At 36.4% G+C, this 25,036-nt stretch overlaps 1 protein-coding gene across 6 annotated transcripts in view; it reads right to left on the bottom strand.

The window, feature by feature from the left end:
- LOC143646803 (uncharacterized) overlaps positions 1-25,036 on the bottom strand; it is a 168,994-nt gene that overhangs the window by 18,684 nt on the left and 125,274 nt on the right. For 4 of the 6 annotated variants that reach the window (XM_077116159.1, XM_077116157.1, XM_077116158.1 and 1 more), the window contains 3 exons: positions 22,009-22,061; positions 12,965-13,071; positions 11,881-11,991 (listed from right to left, as the gene is read on the bottom strand). In XM_077116159.1, coding sequence (XP_076972274.1) covers positions 11,881-11,913 — 33 coding nt within the window. In that variant the 5' untranslated portion in view covers positions 11,914-11,991; positions 12,965-13,071; positions 22,009-22,061. Of the gene's footprint in view, positions 1-9,550; positions 9,726-11,880; positions 11,992-12,964; positions 13,072-22,008; positions 22,062-25,036 lie in introns of those variants that run through there. The other 2 variants (XR_013157636.1, XR_013157637.1) reach the window with 2 other exon arrangements.

The raw sequence follows: 25,036 nt of genomic DNA, 5'->3' as shown, positions 1-25,036 counted from the left end.
CGTGGCACTGCAGCATCCTCTACTCTCTCTGATTCTCCCATTCTCCAAAATGTTTCCCATTTTATAAGACTCCAGTAAATCAATCAAGACCCACCCAAATGGGTTGAGACATGTCATCACCTAATCCAGTTTAACAGCCATTCGACTAAATCACATCATCCAGGGAGATGATCTGATTACAGTTTCAAACATACAGTATTGAATAGGTATTATTCTACTTTTATAAAATGGGATTTTGATTAAAACAGGACTTTTTGAGGGTGCATACATCCTTTCAAACCAGCACACAGATATTGTTCACTTGCTATTCCTAAGTAACACACTAATTAAAGCTAAACATGTATAAAATTACTTGTTTTATAAGAATCAACTTAAATTATTAAAATTTAAAAATAATTATTAAATATCTATATTCCATTATTACTCCTCAGTAAACTTCAAAAAACTTGTAATATTAAATGAATCTGAATTTTTATGAATGCTTTGACATTTTCCTGTCCAGCGAAAATTCAAGTTACTTATTTCCTATCAACAGATTCTACATTTGAAGAGTACGGTTTATTTCTCGTTCATCTTCACCATCAAAAAACTGTCTCCTATTTGGGGTGATTTTATGAGACTATAAAGATTTTTGTATTCCTATTACAGCTCCTAGTTGCACTCTTCTAATTTTATTTTTGAAATAGTTATAATGTTACAACATATAATGTATATGTTGTGATTTTATTTTTGTATTTTTTGTTTAGTCAAAGATTTTTATCAGCTCAGGGAGCTAAGTTGTGTAACATAATTAATTCTTTTTCTACTTTAAAAATAATATATTCAGAACAGCCTTTAATATAATTTATGACAAGAATATACTTTTAATAGGTGTCACCAATCATTTATCATATGATAACTGTCATGGTCAGTTTCATGTATAAACTTAGCCAAGTGGTGGTACCTGTTTGGTTGGGCAAGTGCTGGCCTGTCTTTTGCTATGAGGACATTTCATAGACTTAAGTCATGATCACATCAGCTACATCCACAGCTGATTCCATTTGTAATTAGCCGAGAAGCATGTCTTCTTTAATGAGTGATGCTTAATCTAATCACTGGAAACCTTTTAAGAAGATTCTTAAAAGAGACAGGTTCTCTTCCTGCTTTGGCTGGTGAGCCTCTTCTGTGGAGTTCATCCAGACCCTCCATTAGAATCATCAGCTTCATAGTCTGCCCAATGGATTTTGGGCTGTACATTCCCATGGTTACGTGAGACACTTATATGAATAAAAATTCATATAAAAATTTTTTATAAATATTTCCTGTTGATTCTGTTCCTCTAGAGAACCCTAACTAATACAATGACTTTTTTTGCAAGGGCAGGCACTGGGAATCAAACCCAGGTCTCCAGCATGGCAGGTGAGAACTCTTCTGCTGAGCCACAGTGGCCCACCCAATATGATGACAATTTTAAGATTAATGATAATGCAAGGCAAATGGCACTCACTATACAGGGCAAGTTGAGAAATAAGAATTTATTAGGGTCACATGTAAAGAAACATCAATATTATCAGAGGTCATGTTTCCTTTATTCTCTACATTTTGTATTTCTAATTTTAGTTTTACAAAAATATATTTACATGCATTTCTTCTTAGAGCTGTATGGGATGCTTTTAATTTTACCTGTTATTCTAATAGCATTAATTTTATTCGTTCTCAATTTAAATTTGCTTCTGAATTTTAATTCATTTTGCATAGGACACAATAGCATTTTTATTTATGCTTGTACTTTTCCTTCCTTCCACTGTCATTCCTTTCACTCTTCTTCCCTTTCTTTTTCCTATTCTCTGAGATATTTCCTTCTCTCTTTTCTCTTTTACAGTTCTTTATTTTCTTTCATAAAAAAGACATATGTTTTTCCAGGTTCCACATCAATTTTAACACATATCCTTGATTGCTTACTTCTCTTTCTACTTATGATTCTTTATCTCCAGGATTCATTTTTCTCTTTCTGTTCTTCTGGTAAAACTGGAAATGGAGGACAAAAGTATGTCTTGTATTGAGAACAATGATCTTGTTAGTGATGTTGATGATTTTATGCTTGGTGTCTGATTTCTTTGCTTGGAAATAGTCAATATACCTTCACAATATAAATTCTGTGAGACATCTAATATTGCCATTTCCATTATTTTCATTTGAATATTTGTGCACTTAAAGAATAATGAACATCTACCAAGTCACACATTTGGTAACTGATGGAGCTGGGCACAGTTACCAAGTAGTCCTGACTAGGTAGTTATTTATGCTTTCTAAATAAACATTTGGATACTATCCTCACAGAAGCAGATCATCAGATGGGTCTTCTTTTATTGGTTATTGCATTTCTTTTTATAACATTTGTATATAATTACAAAACAACCATTATCTGAACCCAGTAACAATCACAAAATTATTGTTTCATTTATTGATAAATAAAATGTTCTTTCTTGTGCTTAAATACCACACATCAAGTAAATGAATGATCTATTGATTTGAGCAATAATTTGGGACAGATACAGGATGAAATATGCAATTTTGTGACATCATCAACATGGCAACATAAACAATTACTAAAAATCTCTCCAAGAGTTTCAATGTTAAAAAAGAACAATTCTGATTTGTTCAGAAATCTGGAGGGGGATATGGTCTAATGAGAGAACCTACAAATCCTGATTGAAATAGAAGAATATAAAGTAGGAGATTTCTGTCCTGGACACTAGTCCTCTCTCCTCCTCCTCAGTCACACAATTTGGGATAGGAAGAGAAACTACAGCTGGGACCACTCCCTCTGGGAACACAGAATATGTGCTCTCTCACAGCAGTAGGATAGATCCTCACCTATTGGAGAGCTGGGATCAGGGGAGAACATTTCAAGTCCCAGGTCAGTGAGAGACAGACAGTCTGAGAAAATGTGTACAGAAGCTGAAATTTCAGTCCCAGGTCTGAATGTCCTCACCCCACTCCTGTGAGAAGCAGCAGTGAGAGATCTGCTCCCTGAATGGGGGAAGGCTAAAGACTGGGGCAACTGAGGGTATACTCCAACACATATAAATTAGAGGACACATACACATATTGAGGCAGATTTTTGCTGAGAAAATGAGAGAAATGATACCTGCAGTGAGCCTGACCTGATGAAGTGCAGCCTGTGCTCTGAAGGTACACAGCTAGAAGGATGGTTATGTCACTGAATAGGGAGGTACAAGGGTAGTTTAGTGGTAGAATTCTCACCTGCCATTTGGAAGACCAGGGTTCGATTCCTACTCCATGCACTTTCCCCAAAACAAACAAGCAAACAAGTGAAAAATCAAACAAAAACAAAAATTCAACAAATGATGCTGCAATAAGAGGATACTCACATGGGAAAAGAAAGAAATGTGACCCTGTCATACAGCATATAAAGAAATAAAGTTATTGAACAATGCTGTCCAATGAGCAGAGCATAAAATGCAAAAGAATTGAATGAATTTTTGAGAGACTACCCCCAACATTATTTCAGACTGACTAGAACAGATCTATACCCACTGCATGGGAACCCAATACTGCTTTGGCTGATAAACATGGATGACCCAACTATTAATGCAGTGACCTTAAACAATCCTAGGTCTTGAGGATGATGGTAAACAGAGCAACAATGGGAGAAAGCAGGCTTCTTATTCCCACAGAGACATTGCTGTAGTGCTTAGTGTCTGCTCCCATCCCTGAGGCTAAACACTGTACACGCTGGTTCTGGAAGTGACTGAGTAGAAGAACAAAACTGAAACTGGCTGGTGAGAGAGATGAACAGATGGAGATCAAACCTGACCAATAGGAAAATCCCAGACAAAAGAAATAAAATGACCTCTATAATAAACTAAACATGAAAATCAGATACATTGACACCAACAAAAAGTCATAACTTATAGTAGTAAAAATGAAGATCTATCCCAACCAAAGGAACAAGCTAACCCCTCACCTGAGATTCATGAATTGAAATAAATATTTAATGATGCTAGAACATATCTTCGAAATCAATTCAATGAGTTGAAGGAAAATAGGAAAAACACATGAAGGTTATAAAGAAAACACAAGGTGTCCATACTGAAGAACTTGAGCGCTTGAAAAGACTGATGGCAGAACTTATGGGAATGAAAGAAAACATATAAGTGATTAAAAGCAAAATGTAGACATATAGCAGCAGATTTTAAGAGGCAGAACAAAGGAATAGTGAACCAGAAGACAAGATATCTGAAATTGTACACACAAAATAAGATAGGGAAAAATGGAAAATTTTGAGCAGGTTCTTAGGGAACAGAATGACAATATGAAGTGCATGAATATACAGGCTATGAAGTTTTCATAAGGAGAAGAGAGAGGAAAGTGGGCAGAAAGAAAAATGGAGGAGATAATCAATGAAATTTTCCCAACTCTTATAATTGACCTAATACTACTGGTCCAAGAAATGCAGCATACCCTAAACAGAATAGATTTAAATAGACCTATGCCTAGACACTTAATAATCAGATGGATAAAGTAAAGATAGAGAATTCTGAAAACAGCAGGAGAAAAGCACATACATTTTCCCTTTCAATACAAGAAAATCATGGTACGACTAAGTGTGGCTCTCTCAGCAAAAAGCATGGAGGCAAAAAACAATGGGACAATATATTTAATACACTGAAAGAAAAACTATCAATCAAGAGTTCTATATCTGGTTTACAGTTTGATATCATGTATATGACTTGCTGAAGAGGTTGAAATTACAGAATTGATCTGTCACTACTGGAGGTAAGACTGATGAGAGTTTGACATCTCTCATGTAACAGCATCAAGGAATTATTTGGAGTGATGGAACTTTTCTGTATTCTGATTTTTGTGGTAGTATTTGGTGAATACTCATGGAAATGTGCACAAAAATGAAGTATATTTTACTTTGTTAGGAGTAGCCCAGAAATAATGGAACAAAACCAATAAATTTGTAGATGTTTCAAATATTTTTCATGCTCTCTTGCCTCTTGGTAAACTTTAACTTACTTTCAATCTTTATGAATTTCTCATTCTTGACATTTCATAAAAATAGAATCATACAATAATAGTTCTTTTGTTTCTGGCTTATTTTACTCAACAAAATGTTTCAACATATACCTTTCTGGCATCAAAATGCAGTTCTGATATTTTGTACAACAAGGATAAACCTCAAAACGTCCATAAAATTTGAAATAAAATTAATTGATTAATAATAATTGGTGATAAGACATAATAATATCAGAAATATCTACCATAAAAATAATCCAAAATACATGCTAAGAATGGATTATTTTTATTTTATAAATATCAAAATATCTGTTTGTCCTGCATGTGTGATAAAACATGTTTTGTGTTGGCTTGAAACGGTTGTGCACTCAAAATATCCATGTTCTTTAACCCTCATTCAATACTGGTGGGTGGAATTATTTAGTTAGATTGTTTCCATTGAACTGTGACACATCCAGTAAGGGTGGAACCTTTTATTTAGGTGTTTTCCATGGAAATGTATCCCTACCCTTTCAAGGTGTGATTACATACTGGAGTCTGCTAAGAGTGAAGCATTTTGAAGAAAGGTTCAGAACCCACACAGTCAGAGACCTTTTGAAATGGAGAAAGAAAACAACCTTAAGTAACAGGTTTGAAATGAGAAGCCACAGACCCCAACTGATGTTAGCCATGGGCCTTCTAACCTGACACAGTGTGGCAGATCCATTGGCCTTTCCTGAATCAAGGTAACTTTCTCTGGATGCTTCAGTTTGGATATTTTTAGAGCATTAGAACTGTAAAGTGGCTACTAAATTTCCTTTCTAAATTGTTTATACATTCCGTTTCTCATATATTGCATTCCAGCAGCTTTAACAAACTAAAACAGATTTGGTGCCAGGGAAGTGGTGGCACTACTGCACCTTGCAAATAGCAAGCATTCTTAAATGTTTTTTTAATGGATAAGAAAAATATTCCCAAAGAATTGTGAACAGTTTGAAAGAGAGGGCCTAGTATGCCTCTTCTAGTTTACTAGCTGCTGGAATGCAACACACCAGAGATGGATTGGCTTTTAATAAAAGGGAATTTATTTTGTTAGTTCTTCAGAGGGAAAGCAGCTAACTTTCCACTGAGGTTCTTTCTTATGTGGGAAGGTGCACATTGGTCTCTGCTGGCCTTCCCTCCAGGCCTCTGGGTTCCAACAACTTTCCCCAGGGTGATTTCTTTCTACATCTCCCAAGGCCTGGGCTAATCTGTGAGTGCTGAGATTTGTTTGCTGAGATTCTTGGGCTGTGCTACGTTAGGCTCTCTCATTTAAGCATCAGCCAATTAAGTCAAACATCATTCATTGCAGCAGGCATGCCTCCTAACCGACTGCAGATGTAAATCAGCAATAGATGAGGTTCATATACCATTGGCTCATGTCCAGAGCAACAGAACTAGGTGCCTTCACATGGCCAAGTTGACAACTGAATCTAACTACCACAATGCCTTAAAGAGAATGCTGGTAGAAATGTGGACTGAAAGGATGATTCTGATAAGACCTTAAACAGAAATGATGATTGTGTTATTGCAAACTTTAAGGAAGGTGTTCCTTGTTCTAAAGTGGCAGATAATTTAGCCAAATTGTTTCCTTATTTGGGCTGGAAGTTAAAATTAATTTGGCAAGCTGTGGTACTTAGTGGAAGGGATTTCCAAACTAAATCTGGAAAATGTTGCCTGGTTCCTTGTAGAAGTTTCCCACATGAGGATTTAACCAAACTTGGAAACATTCAGCCATTTCAGAGAAAACCAGAATTGGAGATTGAGTTATCCAGGAATGGTTTCTACAAAGTACTATAGTCTTATGGTTTTGATGTTTACATATTAAATATAAAACCAAGAAGAATGTTGTGGTATCAGTATATTCAGAAACAATGCCAGTATGGACAGAAAGGGACAGAAAATGACAAATTGATGGAAAATTGAGTTCAGGAGCAGAACCATGGAAGTTAAAACCTGAAGTAAAGAAACCTTGGTCCAGAACAGTGGACTGACCTATCCACAATGGAGAGGCTGAGTTGGCCCCAAAGACAGAAGCAGGCCCTCTGCCTCCAAGAGTTTTGGTGCCTCAGGCTTGTGAGAGGGTGGAGCATGTTCTCTGAGAGTTAGCAAGAGCCTTGTTGCTGCCCCATTGATTTGAGGGGTTGAGCATGTGCCTAGGAGAGGACAGAGAGCTGGGGTGCTGCCCTGACAATTGAAGATGGTAAAGCTGAGATAAAGTTAGTCTCTCCAGTGTCCCACAAGGTAGCATACCACATTCCAGGGCTTGGAGTGAGAAAGGCTGCTGTATAGGCTTTTGGGAAGGGTGAGACTGATACTTTCTAGAGCCCTGAGGATAATTGATTCTCAGTCTTTGAAACCTAATGGAGTTTGCCTGCAGGTTTTTTGAAACTGTTTGGGACCTGTGTCTACTGTGTTCTTTCCAATATCTCCCTATGGAAATGGGAATATGCACCTTATGACTATCCCTCCTTTATAAATTGGCAGCAGAAAATTTCTGAGTTTTACAGGTCCAGAGTTAGAGGAGAATTTTCCCTTGGTACAGTTCATGCCTATAACTAACCTTGATGTTTTTAAATTGCCATTCAGTAATGCTCATTGGGATCTTTTGAATAAGTTGCTTCCATTGAGATCTGACACACCCAGTTGTGGGTAGGACCTTTTGAATAGGTGGTTTCCATGGAGCTGTGTCTCCACCCATTCAAGTTTGGGTTGCCTACTGGAGGCCTTTAAGAGGGAAGAATTTTGGAGAAAGCTTCAGAACCCTTGCAGTCAGAGACCTTTGGAGATGAGGAAAGAAAACAACCTAAGGGAAGATGCTTGAAATTAGAAGCTGAAGACTCCACCAGATGCCAGTAACGTGCCTTCCCAGCTGACAGAGGTGTTCCAGACCCATCAGCCTTTCTTGAATCAAGGTACTGTTCACTGGATGCCTTAGTTTGGATATTTTTATAGCCTTAGATCTATAAACTTTCAACCTAATAAATTTTCATTATAGATTTTCAGCTTAATAAATTTCCTTTTAAAAAGCCATTCCATTTCTTGTATATTGCATTCTTTCAGATTTAACAAACTAAAACAGGGTGTTTTATATAACTCTTACAAATTTTATTTTGGATTCATTTATACAGATAAAAGTTGTGTTTGCTTTGCCTTATTTACCTTCTTTTGTGGAATGAATTAGGTCCCACACAAAGATGTTCATCTTCTAAACCTCGTCCTTTGAAAGAAAATTCATTTGTAATTAAGATCTTCAAAGATCCTATTACTTAAAGTGAGGGCAAGTTAAATCAGTGCGTATTTAATGTAATATTACTAGAGGTCTTATAAGCAAAATAAATTTTGTTAGACGGGGAAAGAGAGGTAGAGAAGTATTCATATGGCAAAGGCAGAATTTGAGTCATATAATGCTGGAAGTCCACAACCATAATTCTATAGCTTTAAGAGAAAGTGTGGTGCTGCCAACATTTTAATTTTGGACTTACAGCTTTCAAACATATACTGCTTTGTATTTTATTTTAAAATGCCTAAACTTTTTAATTTTCTGCCTCAGAATCATTTCTATTTTTTATTGAATGCATGCCTCTATTATGATTTTACTACCTAAAATAAAACAGCATTTGAATTAGACAGATATGTTGAAAAATATGCTAAACACTTTACATAAGTACTATGAAATCCTTCAGAGTTAGCATTTTTGTCAATTTTGTGTAAATAATGAAATTACCATCATTTTGAAAAGTTAATAAAATATTATATTTATCTCAATATTTTGATTTACATTTATTTTATCACAATTGCCTAGGATTTTTCTGAATTGTGATTTTATCTTTTTGATTTATTGAATGATTTCATTTTTTATATTTTTATAAATGGATAAGAAATTTCATGTTAGCTATTTTATGCATTCTCAATGTATATTTAGAACTGTACACAAACAAATGCAAGAAAACAGATTTCTTTATATGCCAGAAGTCTATATAATAAATATATAATAAAATTGCTCTAATTTGAATTAAAACTTTGTACCACATACTTAAAAATTCTTTTAAAATTGAAAAATTGTGAAAACACTTTGTTAAAAATGTTTTAACAAAAAACAAATGTGGAGATGATAATTGGCCACACAGATTTGAAAGACAAATATGTGGAACTTGAATAAATTGATGCAGTTTATTGGTTAAGCAAAAGACTAAAAAATGAAGATACAAGATAGAAGATGAAAATGTAAATAGACCTGAAAAACACTAAATATTGCACAGAGAAATGAATGAAATTTCATACACATACACACACTTACACACATGTGCAAAATTTAACATACAGCAAGTTAATTATTATGGAGAATAGAGAAAAGAAGAAAAATGACTGACATTTCCTTAAAACTATAAAACATGTGAATCCATGTGTTCAGAAACAGAAAAACATTTCAATTAGGAGATAGAAAAAGGAATAAATATCTGGTGTGTAGACATTTTTGTTTACCTCACCAAAGCTACCTTTTGTCTTTCTCAAGTCTTCTTTGTTACCTGGAGTCTAAACAAATTGGACTGCATCAACGAGCTTCCTGCTCTTCTTTTTGTTGAATATGGCCAAGAGGTGACTACTGGTTTGAAACTGTAATGTACAGAAGAGAAGCCATGTCCTTCTAATCATATTTCAATCTTGGAGGGGCAGACCTATTGTTTAGAGTGGAAACTATGGTTAGGTTGTTTCTCTGGAGATGTAATCCACTCAGTTGTGACTGTGAGCTTTTGATTAGATTATTTCCATGGGGTTCTGACTCCATACATGCAATGTGGACCTTAGTTTGCTAGAATCCTCAAAAGAGCCAACCCAAAGAAACGTTTTTGGAGGAAGACCAGACACAAACATTTGCAGATACTGGGGAGTGCTGACACAGATGCTTGGAAAGTCATTAGAACCCAGATCCCAACAAACATTGCCAGGGGCCTTCTCTGAGATGCTAAACAACTCAGAACTTGGAGAAAGCCAAAACTGAGAATCTAAGAGAGAGCCTCGAGATGCTTGGAGAGGAAGCTACCGAAATCAGAAGCACAATGCAATATATGATGAGCAAGGACCTCAAGCACCAGCTACTTGACTTCCTAGTGGACAGAGAAATCCTAGACACCATTTGGCTTTTCTTCTGGGTCAAGGTATCTATCTCTGGATGCCTTAGTTTGGACATTTTTATGGCCTTAGTACTGTAAACTTGTAACTTAATAAATCCCCTTTATAAAAGCCAGTCGATTTCCTGTATATTTCATTCTATCAGCATTAATAAAGTGGAACAAGGGGTCTTTCACAAAAATCAGAGGGCAGGAGATTAGTGTTTTCAAAAGAATTTATTCTCAGTTCTTATTTTGTGGCTAACCTTGAGGCTGGTAGACTTGTAACTGAAGCTCACTGCCCTTTTCAAGCAGGCCCTCAATCTAGCTCTCACCTCTTATCTCCTTTTTATTTCTTTTTCCTTCCACTCACCATTCTGTATTGATGGATATTCTACAAAATAAATGGCCTATACTCTTCAAAATGTCTTCAATGAATAAAGGCTCTGTCTCTTCAAGAATAAAAGGATATATTCATTGAATAATTGTTTATTGGATATTATTTTGCCAGTTGCTGGAATACAATATACCAGAAATGGAATGACTTTTAAAAAGGAGAATTTAATAAGTTGCTAGTTTACAGTTCTAAGGCTGTGAAAATGTCACAATTGCACGTCTATAGAAATGTCCAATCAAAGGCATCCAGGGATAGATCCCTTCGTTCAAGAAGACAGATGAAGTTCAAGGTTTCTCTCTCAAGTGAAAAGGCACATTTTGAACACAATCACAGTTTCTCTCCTGGCTGGAAGGGCACCTGGTGAGCAAGGTGTCATCTGCTAGCTTTCTCACCTGGCTTCCTGTTTCATGAAGCTCCCCAGGAAATGCTTTCCTACTTCATCTCCAAAGGGCGCGGGCTTGTGGGCTCTCTGTTTCTCATAGCTAAGTCATTCTTCTCTGAGGTCTCTGAATTTCTCATTCTCCAAAATGTTTCCTCTTTTATAGGACTCCAGAAAACCAGTCAAGACCCACCCAAATGGGTGGAAACACATTCCCCTAATCCAGTTTAACAGCCACTCTTGATGGGTTACATCTCCAGGGAGATAATCTAATTAAATACAGTATTGAATAAGGATTATTCTGTCATTATGAAATGGGATTTTGATTAAAACATGGCTTTTCAAGGGTACATGCATCCTTTCAAATCAGGACACTACTTTATTTAGTTGCAATATTAAAATGTTTTCTGTGCATTAGAAAGAAAAATACAAATGAAATTTAGCACAACAAAATTAGGATTACAACAACAGATTTAAATATTTATCTCTACTTACTCCACAAAGACAAAGAATGGCTAAATTATGAGTAAATTTTATATGCATAAATGCAAAGAAAATGAGGAAAGAAGTCACAAAAGAGGGGACTCATTATGTTCTCTATATGACAGAAGTGTTTGTACACAAAGGGATTAAAATTCCACATGTGCTCTACCCCAAAAGCAAAGACTACTACCTTCCTGGAAGAAATAATGGAATGTACAGATTGCAGACATTGAAGCAAAGAAGCAACAGGCTGGAGATAAAAGGCATTGTATAAGGTAGATGGGAATGAAAGATCAAAGAAAAGAAATTTTTTAGTGAATATAGATAAAATAAAATGTGAAACCTTTAATTATTCTCAAGAACTTTCATGTGATGCTGGTAACAATCTTCACTTAACTGGGACAACATATATATTTTTTCTAGAGTAACTGACTCCTTGAAATCCCCTTAATATATTCACATACCTTTACACTGAAGTTCAGTTCATCAAGGTCCATGCATGTTGCACTTGTAATATACTTCCTCTTCTTAAATATGAATTTGAAGCTGAAGATTCTCAGATGTTTGTGGATGCTCTATAATTTCAAACACAGAGAACAAAAGAATAATAATATTGACAGAAGTAAGAGTACCTTAATAAGCAGAGATATTGCAAGGAAGAGAATTAAACATTAACACAAACATGCAGAAAAATCTTTTATGGCAAAAAAAAGAGAAACCCTCTAAAGACTACTGGTTAAAAATACCTCATAAAGGCAGGCAAAATTCTTTATATTTGAAAATATTATAAAAGATATGGAACCATAGGTAGAAATAGGGAAGAAAATGTTGGTAAATTCCCTAAAGAGTAAAGGTAAGAAATAGAGAGCTAGAATGTTGGAGACAAATGATAGGAAACAATAGTTAAATAATTCTAGATAAAGCAAAGAGAAAGGAAAGAAAGGGCAATTTTATTTTAAAATTACAAAATTATTCATCAAAGTGAAGGAAATCAATTTAGAAAGAAATGACCCAGACCCAAGAAATCCCAGAGAAGCAACTTAGAAAGAAAAATAAAAACCTAATGCTGTGGCAAAGCCTTGTGGAATTCTAAAGCACCAGAAGTAGAATTTTCTAAGATCATCAAATTGAGGATCAAAAGAAAGAAAGAAAAAAGGGTGAAGGAGACAGAGCCATACAGAAAGAGAGAGAGTGAGACATTTACATATAAATGCTGTGAGATTATCATGGGGGGATGATTCATTAATACAATTGCAAGTTACTGGTGGGGCAGAGAAAAGAAACATACAAAATATAAGGAAAATCAATTTTCAAATTAGATTTTGTTGCACAAACAAAGCAGCATATTGGGAGAGGCTACAATTTTTTCATATTGATCATATATTTGTTGTTTGTTTTGGTCTTCCAATTTGTAATACTATTTCACTGCTTATGGAGTTGTTGGGTTAAATCTAATTTCTTTCAAAAATTAAAACTCATTAAATTATCTTCACTGGAATAAAATATTCAACCCAGGAAAATAGGATTAGCATATGCTAAAATAGATACCTCTTTCAGCTGGGAAGGCAGACAGGAACATCAGCTAGCTTTCTCCCTTGGCTTCTTCATGAGGATTTGCTAGTGGCATTTTCCTTGTGCTTCTCTGTCATAGTTTGCTAGGTGCCAGAAGGTGATATACCAGAAGCAGAATGGCTTTTATGAGGAAGAATTTATTAAGTTGGAAATTTACAGTTCTAAGGCTGTAATAAAATGTCCCATTAAAGCAAGTCTATAAAAATGTCCAAATTAAGGCACCAACAAGAGGTTACCTTCACTCAAGGAAGATTTATGAAGCTCAGGATTTCTCTCTCTACTGGAAAGGTACATGGTGAGCATGGTGATGTCTGCTAACTTTCTCTCCAGGCCTCTTGAGTTATGAAGCTCCACCAGGGGCTTTTCTCTTTTTCATCATCAAAGGTCACTGACTACATAGGCTCTCAACTCTCATGGGTCTCATAGCCCTGTAGCTCTCTCCAAAATGTTTCCTCTTTTAAAAGATTCAAGTAAACTAATCAAGACCAATCTGGAATGGGTGAAGTCACATCTCACTCTACACAAATGAGTGCGTCACATCTCCATGGAGATAATCTAATCAGGCTTCTAACCTACAGTGATGAATATGGATTTTTTTAAAAAATGGCTACCTCCACAAGATGACCAGGATTAGAATACAGCTTTTCTAGGGTATATAATTCTTTCAAAATGGCACATTCCACCCTCTGGACCCTAGAAAATACATGTTTTTTTTCCCATAAGCAAAATACATTAATTCCATCACAATTTCAGAAATACTTAAACCATTTCAGTAACAATACAAGCATAGTACAAGCTTAAAACCAGTATAAAGTTAATAACAAGCATGGTCTTTCCTAAGGTAAGATTATCCTCTGGCTCTGGACATGTAAAACTCAGAAAAAGTTATTTGCTGGCAACATATAAGGGAGAAATAGCCATAGGATATATACAGCTATTTCAATAGTGAGGAGTTGGGAGGAACAGAGGGTTCACCAGACACAAGCAGTTTTGAAAACCTGCAGGGCAATATCCATTCTATTTCAAAGTCTGAGAGTCATTTATCTTTGGGGGTTCAGAAAGTAGCTGCCCTGCCCTTTCCAAGGGTTTATGCAGTGGCCCACATCTTTCTCAATACAACATTGGAGGACATTGGAGAGGCCAACATTTTCTCAGCTCCACTCTCCCCAAGCATCTGGGCTGCACATGGGCTCTGTACCATCTCTGGGACTTATGCTCAATCCCTCCATGTGGAGCAACCAGGCTCTCCCTAATCCCTAAGGAATGTTCTCCAACATTTCTAAGGCCTGAGGTGGAACAACTCTTCCAATGCAAGGAGATGGAAAACCCACTCTCTGCCTTATGGGCAAACTCACCCTCTCCAAGTGCTTGGGTGTGCTGCTCTTCTGGACCAAGTCTTCTTTATTTGAGCCCCAACCTCTGTGATTCTTCCTCTGAAGACATTTTATTTTCACTTTATCCCTTTCCTGAGGTTCCCAGTTGAGACTGGCAACAGTCCCATATATACAGATCCCATAGCACTCTTACTTGCTTTCTATGTAGTAAGCAAGGATCATGCCCATCAGTAAGAAGTTTCCACAAATCCTTCCTGGATAATTGCATTTCCAATTCTGGCTCTTTCTGAAATGGCTGACTGGTTCCACATTTGGTTAAATCTTCTCTTGGACACTATTCCATATTATCTCCCTTTCTGGAAGCCCAGAATTTTCCAGAACATAAATTATGAATTCCTTGTACCCAAGAGTTCAGTTCTCATCTTATCCCTGTCTTGTCATGTTTCACTATAAGCTGCAAGGAGAAACCAGGTTGTACTTCCAACATTTAATTTGGAAAAATCTTCTGCTAAATATACAAGTTCATGTCTTTTAAGATATGCCTTCCATCTAAAGCCAGCGATCAGTTTTGCTAGATTAAATGTCATTTTAAAATAAAAATTGCCTTACTTCCAGTTTGCAATAACACATGACTCATTTCTCTCTGGAGCCTTGTCAGAGCTTCCTTTAGAATCCACATTTCTACCAATAGGTTCTTCACAGCACTCTAGGCCTTCTCTATCAAGCTCCTCACAAGTCCTCCAAAATCTTCCCATTATCCATTATAAAAAACCATCCCAACATGTTTGGCATTTATAAACTGAAACACCCCACTTTTCTGGTACCAAGATCCATTCTAGTTTGCTAGCTGCCAAAATGCAAGATACCAGGAACAGAATGGCTTTTAAAAGAGGAAATCTATTAAGTTGCAAATTTACAGTTCTAAGGCAGTGAAAATGTCCAAAATAAAGCAAGACTATAAAAATGTCCAAATTAAGTCACCAACAACAGTTTACCTTCATCAAGAAAGGCCAATGAAATCCAGGGCTTCACTCTCAACTGGAACACATCAAGCATGGCAACATCTGCTGCCTTCCTCTCCTGGCTCCTTGTTTCATGAATCTCCACTAGGGCATTTTCCTTCTTCATCCTCAAAGGACTCTGGCTGTGTTAGCTCTCAGCCAGCACTCATGGATCTCATGACTTTGTACCTCTTTCCAAAATGTTACCTCTTTTAATGAATTCAAGTAAACTAATTAAGATCCACCTTGAATAGGTGGATTCATATCTCCTTCTAGACAAAGGTTAATATCCACAAATGCATGTGCCATATCTCCATGGAGATAATCTAATCAGGTTCCCAACTTACAGTATTGAATAAAGATGAAAAGAAATAGCTGCCTCCACAAGGTGGATCAGTATTAAAACATGGATTTTCTAGGGTACCTAACCATTTCAAACTGGCACAATCTCCAAAGATCTCTGGCTGTATGGGCTCACAAGATGTTTTGAAAATGGTTCCCTTTTAAAGAACTTTTGTAAGCCACCCCACCTTGAATAGATATAGACCCATCTCCATGGAACCCACCTAATCAAAAAATCTCAAGTAAATTTAGGCGTGTCCCATCTCCATGGAAACAATTTAATCAAAATGATCCCACCCAACAATATTGAATGAGGATTTAAGGACATGAATTTTCTGAGGGTACACAACAGCTTCAATATGGCACACCATGTGATAGATATCAGACTTTCTTGAGTCTACGTATCTTTCTCTAGATGGCTTACAGAAAGTTTGGACATTTTTATGACCATAGGGCTGTAAAAATGTAACTTAATGAATTCCATTTTAAAACCTGTACCATTTTGAGTATATTGCATTCTAGAAGCTTTGAGCAAGCTAAAACAGAGATTAAAGAAAAAATATGTACAAATAGGAACCATCAACCAGACACTGCTAACAGAATTGCCAACTGACCGATTTCATAAGACTAGTATCATGTGAATTTAACTCCAACTCTGAGTCATCACTTCTCCCCTGTTAAATAATTTGATTTAATCTTGTTGGAAAGGTAAGTGTCACAGGGATGGTGTATAGTTAGTGTAATTAATGTGAAATCTGGTATATAAAATTTTTAAATTTCAGATGTATAGCTAATGTATCATGCATTATTCATTTTAATAATGTGTGGATATAATGAAAGAAAAAATTAAGTACATGAGGAAAGCAGAATTATTTCTTTTATTAGATGTTGTAAAACAAGAAATGGAAAATAATAAAGTAAATGTTTTGGTGAAAATAGAGGACAAAACTTTAGCTTATACATTGGACATTTTTGTTAGCTTCAGTGTCCAGGTTGTGTCGTATAAAAAATTGCCTATAAGATGATGAGAAGGATAAAAAAGCCAGCTGTTGATAAATCCTTTTTTGAAATTTCCAAAATAAGACAACAACCCTAAATAGCATTCTTGAGAGAGCAATAATGCTACGCATTTTACAAAGTAGATGAGGAAAGTTAGTGATAGTTCAGTATTATTATGATAATTTTCATTGTTGGAAGCTGTGCAGTCTCAGATTGTGTTAGTCATGGGAGAGAATATAGGGACAGACAGACAAAGTCACAATTTAGCATTTTTTAATTGGCAAATGATTTATCAAGAAGGTATCAAGGCCTTTCTAAGGGCAATAGAAATATTCCACCATTTATTATCTTCAACACCATATATTTGGACACAAACAGATTTATGTGAACTGAAACAAAATTGGTTCAATAAAACAAAGGAATAATGAAATGCTCTATGATCAATAAACCAAAGATGATGCACATGGGAGTAATTTTTAGGTGATTAATTGATTGTGTGATTACCATATGCAGGCACCCATTATAGGTTAAATATTCAAAAACTTTATATTGATGTTTTATTCCTCTTTTCAATGTTTTATTGATTATGACTGCAGTAATGACCAATCTCACAGTTGACTGTGAGTAAATATTGAAATATATTTACTTTCTGATGTGGTTTCCTTTTATCCACATGCCCAGAGCCATCTTCATGACCTTATTTCTTAGCCTGTCTATGATGGAATTCAAGGTTGGGAGTACCATAGTGCAGGACACAGAAATTACAATGTCAAAAAATAGAAAAGGATGTTGATGTTGGCCTTAGTAAGCAGTGAAGCTAGTGAAGAGAAATAATACAACCACCAGAAGGTGTGAAACTTCGAATTAATTGTCATTGGATTTTCTACCAATGAAAATGTGTACACTGTAGATTCAGTACTCTTATGCATTTAGTTGTGGAACCTGAAGGGGAATGTCCTGATTATCATGATCACAACTTCATATGAGCACATTCACACCCCTGTCCAGTTGTTCCTGAAGAATTTGTGCTTCCTGGATCTCTGACTCATTTCAATCATAATCCCCAAATCCCCAAGGAGTTTTCAACTCATTGACCCACAACTTCATCTGCTTCCTCGGCTGTGTCATCCAAGTCTTCTTGACAGTTTGTAATGCATCTGCAAGGCTTTTCTTATTCACAACAACATACTTTAACTGCTATGCTGCCACTTGTCATCCTGTGCAAGGTGAAGTCATCATGAACATGGGCATGTGTGTGCAGATGGTGTCTATGTGTTGGCTGAGTAGGAACCTGAATACTGTGATCCACACAGCTGGTACCTTCTTTTTATTCTTTGGGTTTAGTGTGTTTAATCAGTTCTGAAAGAACACCCAGCTATCCGTTGTTTCTTGTTCAAAATACTTGATAGGAGAAATTGTGTCCATCTTCATTACTGTGTTTGTGGAGTCTTGCTATGTTAATTTCATTGTCATTTCCTCTGTCTATAACTCCCCCAATGTCAAGAAGATACCATCAAAAGGTCAGTTAAGAACCTGCTCCACTTGCCTTTCACACCTTCTGGTGGTTGTATTATTTCTCTTCACTAACTTCACTGCTTACTAAGGCCAACATCAACATCTTTTTCTATTTTTGACATTGTAATTTCTGTGTCCTACACTATGGTACCCCCAACCTTGAATCCCATCATAGACAGGCTAAGAAATAAGGCCGTGAAGGTGTCTCTGGGCATGTGGATGAAAGGAAAGCACATCAGAAAGTAAATATATTTAAATAGCAAATATAATCTGCAAATATTGATGGTTTATTCATTTTTTCTCCTACTTTTACAAATAAAAATATACGACAAAAAAATGGTCATATCCTTTATTAGGAATTTTCACTGGGCACAAATGTCATTATTGTTCTATAATTATGCAAGGCTCTGGAATCCCAAAAGTTAAATATAAATTTGCCAATACATTTTTAGGTGTATTTATAAGTAGAATAAAGCTATTTTTGTATGATATAAAGAAATGTCATTGCTTGGAAATCACTACCACATATTACCAAATCAATCAAAAGCAACAAACAAAAAACCCCCTATACTCCCACTGTCTTATGATATGACATGCTCATTCAAATAATTAATATATTGTAGAGCCTTTGAACATATTAATGTTATTCATTCTTTGTATTAGGTTAGTTATATAAACCCACCATAAGGGAAAATAGTTCAAAATTGAATATAGTGATCTCACCCAAAAAACTTTCCTTATAGAAAGCAATCTTTCACTACATATTCTCATTTAAGGGTTTCAGTAAAATGACATATGAGAAAAAATGGAATTTTTTTCCAGGAACACATATCAGAATCCAAAAGAAATAAATGAACTGTGATTCACAAATATTCATTCATTCAGTTTTCTGCCAAAGTTTACAAGTAGGTATTTGAAAGAAAGAAGAGAGTAATGCCTCAGTAATTTTCATTAGCCAGCCAAGTTACATTTTCTATTACTATGACAACTCAAGAATTACTAATTCCTAATTCTTGAGTTATGGGTCCCTTTTCTAACTCTTGTCTTATGGGGAATTTTGGAAGCTGAATTCTACCTTTTTTTGGTGCATGGTCTAGTAATTGAACCCAAGTCTACTGCATGGAAAGTGAACATTCTATCCCTGAACCACCCATGCACCCATAATTCTACCTATTTTCATATGATGTACAGAAGCATGTTTGCTTAGAAAGCATTAGCACACATTACCAATTATTACCAAAAACAAAAAAATTTAACAAAAGCAATCCAGTTCTTCTATCTTATTATCTCACCAAACCAATGCATTAAAATCTTTTAGGATTCTTTGGCATATTTGTATTCGTTCACTGCACCAGTTTGAAAAGATTTATGTACCCTAGGAAAGCCATGTTTTAATCCTAATCAATCTTGTGGGAGCAACCATTTCTTCTAATCCCTATTCAGTACCATAGGTTGGAAACTTGAATGGGTTGTCTCCATGGAGATGTGACTCACCCAATTGTGGGTATCAACCTTTGAATAGAGGGAGATGTGACCCCACCCATTCCAGCTGGGCCTTGAATACTTTACTTGAAACTTTTAAAAGAGGTATTTTGGAGAAAGCTTAAGAATGATGAGAACAGCAGAGACACAACAACTACAGAATCCATCAGTCAGTAAGCTTTGGATATGAAGGAGAGTGCCCCATGGGGTGCATCATGAAGCAAGAGGCATGAAGAGGAAGATACAAGATGTCACCATATTTTCCATGTGCCTTTACAGTTGAGAAAGAAACACTGAACTTCATCACCATTTCTTTTGTGAAGCTAGCACTAGAACAGATTTTGGTAGTAAGAGTGGGATGCTTCTGTGGTTTGCATATACCAAACATGTTTAAATAGCTTTGTAAAGGGATAAGGGAAAGACTTTGGAAGATTTGTGAAGAACCTCATAGAGAAGGCCTAGAATGCTTTAAAGAGACTGTTGGTACAAATGTGCATGCTAGACAGAAATGAGGCAGGTATTATTGCAAACTGTAAGACAGGCAAACCATGTTTTAAGATGGCAGAGAATCTGGCAAGCTGATGAGTGGTTTTGGCTGAAAAGCAAATTTAAAAGGCTATAAGCTTGGAAATTTAACAGAATAGGATTCCAAATTAAATGTTGAAAGTGCAGTCTGGATTCTCCTTGCAGCTTATAATGAAATGTGACAAGAAAAAGATAAGAATTCAACTCTTGGGTACAGAAAAACCCAGTAATTGATGATCTGGAAAATTCCTGGTTTCCAGGAAGGGAGACCCCAGAGGATAGTGCCCCATGTGAGAATTTAACCAAATGTGGAATCAGTCAGCCATTTCAGAAAATGCCAGGATTGGAAGTAGAGTTATCCAAGAAGGATTTATGGAAACTCCTGCTGTCTGATGGGCACAATCCTTGCTTGCTACATAGAAAGCCAACAAGAGTGTTGTGGGACTTGTATAAAAGGAATTGCTGCCAGTCTCAACAGAGGGGGGGTGGTGCAGAAAAGGGACAATGTGAAGGTAAAATTATTTCAGAAGCAGAACTATGGAAGCAAAATTCCAGAGTCAAGAATCCTCAGGCCAGGAGAGCAGACCCACCCAAATATGTGGAGGGCGTAAGTTTGACCCAAAGGCAGAAGATGGGCCTTCCACCTTGGTGCAGTGAAGATGTCCTTCAGCCTCAGACCTTGAAAAGTGTGCAACACATTCATTGGGAAATTGGGGAGAATCTGGATGCCACCACATGGAGGGTTGAACATATTCTCTAGAAATGACAGAGAGCCTGTTTGCAACCCGGATCTTGAAGAAGGTAGAGCTAAGAGAAAGGTGGTCTCCAAAAAGTCCCCTTGCATTCAGACAGAGGGAAGCTGCTCCACACATCCTTGGAAACGGTGGGACTGCCACTTTCTAGGCCCCAAAGATAAATGATTTTCAGACTTTGAAATTGAATGGGCATTGCCCTGCAGGTTTTCAAGACAGCTTGGGTCCAGTGATCCCTGTGTTCCCTCCAATCTCTCCCTATTGAAATAGCTATATGTATCTTATGACTGTGTCTCCTTTTTATGTTGGCAGCAAATGAATTTTTACACACCCAGAGCCAGAGGATAATGTTGACCTAGGACAGACCATGCCAGCATTTAACTTTGATGAGACTTTGTAATGGTTTAAATCTTGTATTACATTTGTATCGTTATGGAAATAATTTAAGGACTTCTGATACTGTGATGGAATTAATGTATTTTGTATATGGAAAAAAAAACATGTCATTTTTAGGGTCCAGAGGGTGGAACATGCCATTTTGAAAGGATTATGTACCCTAGAAAAGCCATGTTTTAATCCTAATCAATCTTGTGGCAGCAACCATTTCTTCTAGTTCCTATTTGGCACTATAGTTTGGAAACTTGATTGGGTTGTCCTCATGGTGATGTGACTCACCCAATTGTGGGTATTAACCTTTGAATAGAGGGAGATGTGATTCCCCCCATTCCATGTGGGTCTTCATTACTTTACTGGAATTCTTTAAATGAGGAAGCATTTTGGAGAAAGCTCAAGAATCATGAGAACAGAAGAGACATCAGAACTACAGAATCCACCAGTCAGCAGCCTTTGGGAGATGAAGGAGAATGACCCTGAGGTAGCTTCATGAAGCAAGAGGCCTGGAGAGGAAGCTAGAAGTCATTGCCATGTTCACCATGTGCTTTTCCAGTTGAGAGAGAAACCCTGAAATTCATCAGCATTTCTTAAGTGCAGCTAGCAAACTAGAACAGTGTCACATTTATACACCGTGAGGAATACATTAGTTAAAAATTAAATATGGTGTCCTTGCTCACCTCATTCTACTGACGTGATGTTCTCTTTCATTTTTATACTCATTACCAGTTTTCTGTGAAAGGAAAAATTAAAAATGAGTGTTAAATGATTTTTTCTAGAGATAGTTATCAGAACAAATAGGAATAGATAAACTATTATTAAAGTGTCATAAGTGAATGAAAATTATTTTGGGTTATGTTTTCTTTTTATCTCAACATAACTATAATTTATTGTATCTGATATAAAAAATTATGTAAATGTGTGTGTGTGTGTGTGTTTGGTTTGCTTAAGTTCCTGGGATGCAATATACAATAAATGGATTGCTTTTTACAATGGGGATTAATTAACTTAGTTACTATTCTAAGGCCATGAAAATGTCCCAATTAAGGCCTCAATAAAATGATACCTGAACTCTGAAGGCAGAACACCATCATCTGGTATAACTCTGTAATTGGAACCTAAATGATGATGTCTACAGGTCATTCTCTCCAAGATTTCCTTGCTTCCGGCTTCTGGCTTCAGTGGCTTCCTCTCTGAGCTTCTGTGGATCTTTTAATAGCTTCTGCAGAACTTCCTCTATATGCTTCTCTAGGCTTTTTCTGTTTTTTATCCCTTCATAAAGGACTCCAGTAAAAGGATTCAGACCCTCCTTAATTGGGGTGGTCGCATTGCATTTGAAGTAACTGACACAAAAGGTTCCACCTAGAGCAGGTCTGTATCATCAGGAATGGATTAAAAGAATATGGGCTTTTCTGGGGAATATAACAGCTTCATACTAGCAAAATCATTATAAAAATTTTTAAATCATATTTGTAGTTTTAAAAATAAAGGTAAAATTTTAAAACACTTCATTTTGGTTATAATTGAGGATCCTCCTTAATCATAAAAATTGTGTCTTCATGTCTGACTGACATTCTGTTAGATATCTTAAAACTTCTTCAATCATTCCCTTATGACTGTACAGTAGTTTTATTCTTGCATTATAAGAAATATTCGGTTGAATTAATCATAACAATGTATGTAAGAGCTTTTCTTGAATCATTTTAGTATAATTCACAAGGTTTTCATTATTGATCATATGATATTATGAAATTATTCCTCCAGAATCTTTCATAATTTTTAATATATTTTGTCAGTAAATATTTTCAAATTAATGAATATCTGATTTTACAAGGATAGATTTCATTTGATTCTTTAAGTTTGTTCCAATTTTCATATCTGTCTCTAGTGCTCCCTTTAATATTTCTTGCAGAGCTGGTCTCTTGTTCACAAATTCTCTCAGTGATTTTTTTTGTCTGATAATGTTTTAATTTCTCCTTCATTTTTGAAGGACAGTTTTCCTGGGTATAGAATTCTTGGTTGGCAGTTTTTCTCTTTTAGTAATTTAAATATATCATCCCACTGTCTTCTCACCTCCACGGTTTCTGCTGAGAAATCTACACATAGTCTTATTGGGTTTCCCTTGTATGTGTATTGCTTTTCTCTTGCTGCTTTCAAGATCCTCTCTTTCTATTTGACCTCTGACATTTTGATTAGTAAGTCTCTTGGAGTATGCCTATTTGGATCTATTCTCTTTGGGCTATGCTGCACTTCTTGGCTCTGTAATTTTAAATTTTTCATAAGAGATGGGAAATTTTCAGTGATAATTTCCTCCATTAGTTTTTCTCCTCCTTTTCCCTTCTCTTCTCCTTCTGGGACACCCACAACACGTGTATTCATGTACTTCATACTGTCTTTCAATTCCCTGAGTTCCTGCTCATATTTTTTTCATTATTTTCCCTACATTTTCTTTTTCTTGAAGGATTTCAGATGTTCCATCCTCCAGTTCACTAATCCTATGTCCTTTCTCTTGAAACCTACCACTGTAGGTTTCCATTGTTTATTTTTCATCTCTTCTACCATGACTTTCATCCACATAACTTCTGTAATTTGTTTTTTTCAGCCTTCTGATTTCTTCTTTTTACTCATTCCTTGCCTCCCTCTATTCATTTATTTGGTTTTTGATGAGGATTTCCATTTCTGTTCATATATTCTGAATCAATTGTTTCAGCTCCTGTATCTCATTTGAATTGTTGGTTTGTTCCTTTGACTGGGCCATATCTTCAATTTTCCTACTGTGATTTGTTATTTTTTGCTGGTTTTTAGGCATTTAATTACCTTAATTAGTTTATTCTGGAGATTGCTTTCACTTCTTTTACCCAAGGTTTTCTTGCTGGATGAATTTTTAGTCTATCTGTTCTTTAACATTCAGTTCAACTTTATCTGGACCTCTAGCTTGAGTTTTGTTTAACAGAGAAGAACTTTTCAGTTCTTGTTTTCTTGTTTCTTGCCCTGCTTGTGTGATGCCTTTCCCCACACACACTTAAGAGAGTCTACTTAGGTATTATAGATCCCAGCCAGATTTTCCCAGACCAAACTGGCCCCCTATCAGGAGGAAAGAGTCACCTGCATTGGTTTCCCCTGAGGGTGATATCCAGCAGGTTAAAAGACCTTCCTGGGAAGTCTCTGGACTCTATTTTTCTTATGCTGCCCAGTATGTGGTGCCTGTCTGCCTGCAGGTCCCACCCACATAAGATGATGTGGTACCTTTAACTTTCGCAGACTCTCCCTGCTGGGTGCATGGTGGAGACAGAGGAGAGCTTGTAGGCTGGTATTAATGGCTTCAAATTACTAAGCCCTGGTGTCTGAATTCCTTGAGGGAGGGATTCCACCTGAGTTGGGCTTCATCCCTCCCCTGGGGAAGGCACAGTCTCCAGACAAGCCCTCAAACGAGCTTGTTTCTGCCTATGCCTGGGGCAGTTGCTGCCTGAGAAGCCCTGCCACTGTATCCAAAGGCAGTCAAGGCTTTGTAGAAACACAGCCACAAAAACCTCTGTTTCCTTCTTTTTTTTTCTTTTTCCATCAGCCCTGCCCCCTTGGTGCCAGGGCAAAAATGAGCAACCTCCACTTCGACCAGGTTCACCTGAGCTGGAGGCCTATTTTTAGTAGTCAGAATTTGTTAATTAATTCCTCAATTGGTGTTTGGTTGGGCTCTGCCACTGCTGCTGG

Source organism: Tamandua tetradactyla, chromosome 9, assembly GCF_023851605.1.
Source record: "Tamandua tetradactyla isolate mTamTet1 chromosome 9, mTamTet1.pri, whole genome shotgun sequence".
Lineage (NCBI taxonomy): Eukaryota > Metazoa > Chordata > Mammalia > Pilosa > Myrmecophagidae > Tamandua > Tamandua tetradactyla.
Note: the sequence above shows the minus strand (reverse complement) of the source record. Positions and strands in the feature narration are given on the sequence as shown.